Consider the following 8,423-nt stretch of genomic DNA (forward strand, 5'->3'; position numbering starts at 1 on the left):
TAACAACCAAACATGTCCTTAGCGGACAATGCACATGCATGTACCAGGACCATGCCCAAGCACCGCCAGCGACCAGGCCTGTGCTATGACCAGCGCATGGGAAGCTGGAACAATAACACCAAGAGCTGAGACCAGTGTTATAATGGGCCACACGACAAAGATGAGGATGCTGCAACCGACATTTAGTGGCGGAGTGTGACGACGAGCAACTAAGGGGGGCCAAAATTTCCAAACTAGAAAAAAAATGTGCATGAAAAGTCAAAAATAGGCGTGTACCCAACGTAAAAGAATTTAAAAAATTGTTACCAGAAACAATAATTGAATAATCATTTCTACTTACCAGAATCAAGTTTTCTTAATTGATATAACCGGAATATGTTGGTTCATCTGATGATCCGAATCATGTTCCTTTAGTTTATACAACATGTTAACCCCCATGGGCCATCAATTAGAACATGTGAGTCATCTTTACGTGGCAATCAAAATTGACATGTAGGAGTTCACTTTCAGCTCATCGGTTGTCGTTACTTTAGGTTTCGGCCGTGGCGCGCAGCACAGCAGCAACATGGGGAGGGAGCAACTGTTGCGTGCATATGCAGGAGCAGCAGCAAGCAACCGGCGTGATGGTTTGTTGGAAATTGGAGCCTCGATGGAGCAGTCGGGAAAGGGGAGAAGTCTACAGTGGAGAAACATGATTGAAGAATTGGGACATGGTGTAGAAATCAAATTTCTATGGAGCGAGAGGCTGGAGACATAATTTCTTTCTACTTGGTAGGAGAGACGAGCGTCAAAGGCTGAGAGGTGTATCGCAGCATTAGGATGGCGAGGAAAGTTGTATATTCATGTTTTGGACCATAATGCTTAGTAATAAATTTTGTTTTTCACTTTTGGAAGGGGGTTCATGACCCCCTTTGGCCTCCAAGAGGCTTCGCGAGTGCCGACATTGGCCGGTGCTGTGATCGATGTACCCGGGAGCTATGATGGGTCTACGGCGCTGCTGTAATGGGAGTAGGGGTGCGTCGACTATGCTGCAACTGGCTCGGGTTGGCGCTGTGACTAGAAACGATGCGTGGTGGTGCCACGAACAAGCGGGGCTGGAGCATCGACGGACACAACAGTGTTGCTAGGTCCAGTGGCTGCGGTGATCCAAGGTCGATGCTGCGAATGGCGACACCCAATGCTGCGAGCGTTCCTCACCGGCATTGTGACGGAACACGCGGCGAGCTGCGACACGGACTATCGTGGTCTCACCTGTGGTGTGTGCTGGGAGCGTGACATTGGGGATGCCGCTAGCGATGTGCAACGAGCTCGTCGCCGTGAGTGCAAGGCGAGGGGCAGAGATGCAGCTGCGCGCGGAGAAAGCTGCAGGAGAGGAATATGAGATATTGGACACGGACGGCTCTTATCGGACGGCTACGCATAAGTACAGCCGACGGCTGCGGAGGTTGCCGGTCGGCTGCCCAGATCGGGCGACCGACGCGATATAACAAGGCACTTTGTCACGACATTCATATTGTACCCGGAATTCTCGGAACCTGGCGTGTCGAGGCCCGTCAGCAACGAAGGCGGACACGTACTTCTTAGCGTGATGTTGCCGCCGACGTATACCCAAAACCTCCCTCCCGCGGGCCATGCAAAACCTGCTTCTCCCGAACGCGGCCGCCGCGCCCTTCTGCGCGCCGCCGGGGCGGCCATCCCGCCTCTCCGTTCGCGCCTCGGCAGTGTCGTCGTCGGCGCCTCGGCGGGAGACCGACCCGAGGAAGCGGGTGGTGATCACGGGGATGGGCCTGGTGTCGGTGTTCGGGAACGACGTGGACGTGTACTACGAGCGGCTCCTCGCCGGGGAGAGTGGCGTCGGCGCCATCGACCGTTTCGACGCCTCCGGGTTCCCCACGCGCTTCGCCGCCCAGATCCGCGGCTTCTCCTCCGAGGGCTACGTCGACGGCAAGCTCGACCGCCGCCTTGACGACATCCACCGCTACGCCCTCGTCGCCACCAGGAAGGCCCTCGAGTGCGCAAGCCTCGCCCCCGGCACCAGCGCCATGGAGAAGGTCGACAAGGAACGGGCCGGCGTGGTCGTCGGCTCCGGCATGGGCGGCATCACGGCGCTCTCCGACGGCATCGCCAGCCTCGTGACCAAGGGGTGCGGGAAGATATCTCCCCTGTGCATCCCGCACGCCATAACCAACATCAGCTCCGCCTTGGTCGCCATGGGCGCTGCCGACGGCTTCCGAGGCCCGAACTACTCGATCTCCACCGCGTGTGCCACCTCCAACCACTGCTTCAACAGCGCCGCCGACCAGATCCGACTGGGCCGAGCCGACGTCATGATCGCCGGTGGCACCGAAGCTGGCATCATCCCGATCGCCCTCGGCGCGTTCTTCGCGTGCAGGGCGCTGTCGCAGAGGAACGTCGACCCCGGCACGGCGTCGAGGCCGTGGGACAAGGACCGCGACGGCTTTGTCCTTGGTGAAGGAGCCGGACTACTGGTATGTTTGATATGCTACACGTATAAACGAGTTACAAGCTTTTGCAAAGAGGGTTATGAGGCTATTCGGTAATGCTCCGCTCCCCAACTCCGCTCCGGAAGTTGGCGGAGCTGCAGTTCAAATTTGCAGAGTTGCGGCTTCCCTGCTCCGCAAATTCTGGGAGTGAGTGATTACTGAACAGGGCCTTAATTTGATTGGTCAATAGGTGACGAGGCGGCCCACCCTTTCTGAAAATCAGGAAGGCAAATTTATGATTGGTCAGTAGATGAAAAAAATCTTAATCAACATGTAATTACGTGTAACTCTTTATATGTTTAACATTATTGGTTTGATATTTACTTACCAAAAGTGCCGTCCTTACGTAAGAGTCCTACAAAATCTGTACTACTACTGGTGTCTTCAAGTTGGCAACTGTTCCCTTGATTCTAGCTAACCGTTGTCCATTCGAATTAGTACGTAAACATCTTGTAAAATCCTTAGGTACGAATAAGCAGCTTACTTACTGTAATCAGTATGCGCATATTTTTGGCAGAGTAGGAGGAACGTTCACTTCACTCACGCCCAACTCCGCAAGAAGACATGTTAGACTTGCAAAGTTTGAACATGCGTTTTATCAGAAGGGCCGTTTTGGCTCTGGGAGCATATGTTCTCAGATAAACAGTAAATTCAAACAAAAACTTGCTTTGTAAACTAATATAATATAAGATTTTATATCACTAATATAAAACGTCTTATATTAGTTTACAGAGGAGGCAGTAAACAAGTTTCACCAATTTTGTTTTTTTATGTGGATGTTCACGTTAGCCTAACATAACAAATTAACAAGCGTGCTTGATAATTTTCATGCGGACGGAATAGCAGTGCTTCGTCAGTGAAAATAATAATTAAAAGTAACATTTGGTGTTTGATTTTTTTTTTCCACAGCTCAAATGCTTAAACTTTTTGACTAAAAATTTGCAGGTACCATTTGGATGTGACAATGAACACATCTATTTTTTTATTTTCTATTGACATTTGTAAAAAGAAAACATTTTTTGGTGGGCAGGAGCATATGCTCCCAAGAGCCGAATTGGATTTCTATATTTTATCAATCTATACAAGCACTTCAATCAGACAAGAGAAAAGTCCAGTTTGAACTACCAACTATATATTGTGTTTAGTCCGGTTTCAACACTAAATTATGTAACCTTGTGAAAATTAAATCTTGAATTTCTCAATAGTTTAATATCAAACATAGACTAGTTTTTAGCAGTGGTTTTGTGCTGCAATGATCTATGAAAACTCCAAAGCATATGACTACTACTGTCATATGCACAAATGAGAAGAGATATTCAGTTCTCTTTTGCGCTTCTTTATATCGAACATAAACAATCATGTGAGTATAAACGGGTTGATGATTCATGCTTAATAGTCACACTCGTATAACATTTTCAGAACACCATAATGTGAAATCAACACCAACCCTCCATGTGACTGTTTTGTAGGACAACTTTGTATATTATAAGTTAAAAAATCAACAAAAAATGTGACCATTTATGTTCCTTAGACAAAAAAAGACAATCAATCTACTCATCTCTCTTTATTTTGGTGATATGAACAATCAACAATTTTATGAACATTTGCACATTATAGATTCCTAGCATTTGCTACATCTATGAATGGTGCAACAATTTTTGTCAACACGGAAGTAAAAAACGCTAACGATACCTGGCCTAGGTTCAAGTTCAACATCTTTAAATAGTCAAGGTTTAATATGGACGGCTTCATGTTCCGGGTCCAAATCGGACTTACACGTTGTTCTGGGTGGACCGCAAAGGACGGGGTTCTGGAGGCCAGCTGTGAGTTGTGCGCGAGGAGGCAAATGTGATCTTATCAGATCTGGGTGACATACGTCTGAGCTCGGCTCGGGTCATTCACAAAACATGACGTCGGCACAGGAGGAGTGCGCGAGAACCACTCTTCTTGTAGTTCTCTGATAGCATTTGGAAGAGAATCCTTTTTAAAGAGGTCCAAAACTTCCTCTTCTTCCAAGGTGGTATTAAACTTCCCCCAACCTAGTCATGACATCCACATGGGCCTTTAGAGATTTCTCTGAAATTGTTTTATGGCCTAAAGCCCATCTATATTTCAACACTTGGCTGGCACAAAAAATCGCCATGTTCTTTGCTCTTCTACCATCTCTCCGGTGCATCCATGAAAGAGTGAATGGTGTGAGTGAGTAACCGGTTGTATTGGTGGTAAAATATATTTAGATGTCGAAAACAACCAGGCTTTGCATCTAAGCTTTGTATGTCACAGCCTTGATTGAGCGCTCATATGAATTTATGTACATTGCAAACAAAGTAAAATATCTCTTTGTCTACTATATGTTGAGGAACTCAGTAGTATAAATGTTCTCTATGTTATTGGTGTTCCCGTTATAAAATTAAAACTAATAATTAACATTTATTCTCGCAAACATGAAAAGTATTCCCTCTGATCCATATTAATTATCGCTAAGACGGATGTATCTAGATGTATTTCGGTGCTATATAAATCCATTTGAGCAACGACTAATATGGATCGGAGGGAGTACTAAAATATCTCGAAGCGGAAACTAGAAAAACTAGCCCATGTTTTTTTTAATATCAAATCAACCAACAAGTGGAATGTTGCTGCCATTCATGTGGGATTGACTTCTAAGTTCTCAATTTTGACACTTAAGAGTTACTCTTATGTTTTTATACTCATCGACATATGGTCACAATAAGTTTCTTGTTTTTTTATGTTAGTGCCCCGTTCAAATGACTACTCTCGCAATATAATTATTTTTTTATTATCTATTAGGCACATGCATATTTTTGTTAAATCCTTTGATGTTTTCATGTTTTCCTATTCATGTAAATGGTTCAAATTCTCTCTCTCTCTCTCTCTCACTCTCACACACACACGCGCGCGCGCGCGCACACACACACACACAATCACGTGAGCGTGTACACTATATAGCATGCATAGCGGCAGTCATACTATACACTTGGTGAGGATCAAGACTATCAAGGAAACCACATTCTTATGATAATAACTAATTCTTTATTAACCTTTCAAAATTTGGCAGACAACACATGCTTCTTAGTAGCTATTATTCCTTCTTACGCCATTCTCTCATAGCTATACCTAGGATCATGCTTCATAGCCATTGGATTCTAGACACATGTCAAGATCATATCCTCGTTTATAATATATTTTCTAACTAGAACGTTCTCGATAAATATTTATCTTTGAATATTCTACCATTTACAATTGCACATATCTAGAATATGTATTCTAATAACTTTATGGCAAATATCAATCTCTTTTAGTTTGTTGAATGTTTCTAGAAGCTTCTAACTTTGCCCTGAAGAATTACTTGCATGCGTATCGTGGGAAATAGTAAGTTACTAGCTCATCAGATCTCATGAATCTTTATAAAGTTCTCACATATGCATTGCATATTCTCAACATCTATAGTTGGCACCCCCCGCAAAAAAAACATCTATAGTTGGCATAATTTCAGGATAATTTGATGTAATCCAATCATCGTTTTATGCGCACTAAGATGCAACAATTACAATTGTGTTTAATGAAAGATAATAGTGGAAGTGGTAACATATTCTCATCTAGCTAGCTTACATGAAATATAATAGTTTCAGTTGCTCTTTATTACCGGTAAGTCCTTGCTATTTTTCACATGAAAAACTCTATACATAATTAGTCAAATCTACTCGTTACACTGGTTGGGTCTGCACTGCCGAAATTTGACACCACTTTTGGTACACCGACATAGAAAAAGCAAATACCTAAACCAGGCTAAGCTCAAAGTTCAACAGTTTAAATAGTTGAGGGTTTAATAACAAACATGGTCTCACATAGTTCAGGGTTCAAGTAAGAATTGGCACAATAATTTTGAGTTTAATATAAACATTTCCCAATAAACAGCAACAGTTTTGTCTAGTTGACAAAAAAAAGAGACTTATGGTCAGATTTTCTAAAATTTACTCAAAACATGTCTACAACATTATTATTTTCGTGAACTGGAGAGAGTATTCCAGTTGCAAGAATATTTTGGAATATTGTTGTTGGGTTTGCTCACCTTCGTAGGGCAACAATACATGCTTCTCTCAAACTTACCACTTTTTTAAGCATAAAAACGGGAGCAGAAGTGAAAAACATCACCAGGAGACTAGCCCATAGACTATCGGTTTTATCCGGCATTGTACATCATTAAACCGTTATTTCATTTGCAGGTCATGGAAAGCCTCGAGCATGCAATGAGACGCGGCGCTCCGATTCTCGTGGAGTACTTGGGAGGCGCTGTAAATAGTGACGCTCACCACATGACTGATCCTAGACCAGATGGCCTTGGTGTTTCATCGTGCATAATGAGAAGCCTCGAAAATGCAGGTGTGGCGCCGGAGGAGGTGACCACCAAATGTTTTTACCTCCTACCAGTCGCAGAATAAACCGGGGCGATTAATCTGGTCATTGCGTTTTTGTTCCTGAACTGGCCAGAGAGTTTTGGCACATGTATAATTATTTTTTCATTCGCATTGCAGGTCAATTACATAAACGCACACGCTACCTCGACCCTTGCTGGAGACCTGGCAGAAGTGAAAGCTTTGAAGCAAGTCTTCAAGGACCCATCCAAGATTAAGATGAATGCAACGAAGGTTAATTGCTCTTCCATGCAGATATGTGTCATTCTAAGCACACATTTTACGTACCTTTGCAACTTCACTGGAGAGATACTCTAGTGAGATGGCTTTTCTAGGGTCTTGATGCATGCAAAACCTGTGTTTCCAGTCCATGATTGGCCATAGCCTTGGCGCGGCAGGTTCCTTCGAAGCCATTGCGACCATCAAAGCGATCACCACCGGATGGGTGCACCCAACTATAAACCAGTTTGTAAGTATATATGAAACTCTAAAAAAGTATTACTAGTGACCATATATATAATGATGCCCGAAGCTCAGCTATATGAGAACATTTGGTTTACATGCACGTAACTGAAATTTTCTTACGATCTATCAATCGCAGAATCCAGAACCGACAGTTGATCAATTTGACACGGTGCCTAATGTGAAACAACAACACAAAGTAAATGTTGGTGAGTATTGTATGCAAATGAAAAATGAAAACGGAATAGTGGATACCCTACAAACTCCTCTCACTAATTCATATATACCCTTTAAAATGCAGGCATCTCCAATTCATTTGGATTTGGCGGACATAATTCAGTGGTGGTATTTGCACCGTTTAAGTCATGATGTGTTGTTTGCACGATCTTCTGATGGACCAATTGTCTTGGATAGAACGGTGAAGTACTTTCCTAGAGGTGAAAAGAAAGAAATTACTAAATGCAAGCAGTTCAGAGGGCCACGACATATTGCAATGAAGGAAAACTTGCATATGTTTGGTTCCATCCAAATGAATTTGTGCAAAAGTATTCTCGACTGCTGGAACTAACAGGGTGACCCATGTATTTGCGTGAATATTTATACATAATATTGTAATTTGTATTTACATATTTATTATATTACTAAGGTGTTAGTGAAGTACAATATTATGTAGACATTTAAATTATGGGAACCTGATAGGAAAGTCCTATCATACGGAAACTTAGTTCGTATCATTATCTCTGTCAATAATTCCTCCCACCCCAAGAGTGGCAATTCAGAGCTGTGAGTGGTAATTCGGAAACTCATCATGCTTTGTATCCGTTTGATGCTACATTTTGAGTCAATATAAATGTCATTTGCAAAAAAAAGAAAATAGAAAACATAAGCAAAAAAATCTGAATTGTTTTGGCATGCAAGATGCTCGAGTGCGCTAGGTGCGTGGAAATTTTCGTGGCGAAAGGACATTCAAGGAGCTAGTGGCACAAAAACAAAATTCGGCGCTGAAAGAAACTTTGGGAAA

At 43.4% G+C, this 8,423-nt stretch overlaps 1 protein-coding gene across 1 annotated transcript; it reads left to right on the top strand.

Moving 5' to 3' along the window:
• The first annotated feature begins 1,631 nt into the window (after positions 1-1,631).
• Positions 1,632-7,771, top strand: LOC125541089 (3-oxoacyl-[acyl-carrier-protein] synthase I, chloroplastic-like). The gene is made up of 6 exons (XM_048704575.1): positions 1,632-2,489; positions 6,752-6,925; positions 7,061-7,174; positions 7,308-7,409; positions 7,542-7,611; positions 7,704-7,771. Exons 1-6 carry the CDS (start codon positions 1,632-1,634, stop codon positions 7,769-7,771), a joined length of 1,386 nt encoding a protein of 461 aa, XP_048560532.1.
• The last annotated feature ends 652 nt before the right edge of the window (positions 7,772-8,423 follow it).

Source organism: Triticum urartu, chromosome 2 (assembly GCF_003073215.2).
Source record: "Triticum urartu cultivar G1812 chromosome 2, Tu2.1, whole genome shotgun sequence".
Taxonomy (NCBI): domain Eukaryota; kingdom Viridiplantae; phylum Streptophyta; class Magnoliopsida; order Poales; family Poaceae; genus Triticum; species Triticum urartu.

Excerpts from the sequence above, each read along its gene's own strand:
- LOC125541089 (XM_048704575.1), top strand. The coding sequence starts at position 1,632 with ATGCAAAACCTGCTTCTCCCGAACGCGGCCGCCGCGCCCTTCTGCGCG. Across the intron at positions 6,926-7,060 it reads CAGGTGTGGCGCCGGAGGAG|GTCAATTACATAAACGCACA; the intron begins GTGACCACCAAA and ends TTCGCATTGCAG. Across the intron at positions 7,175-7,307 it reads TTAAGATGAATGCAACGAAG|TCCATGATTGGCCATAGCCT; the intron begins GTTAATTGCTCT and ends CTGTGTTTCCAG.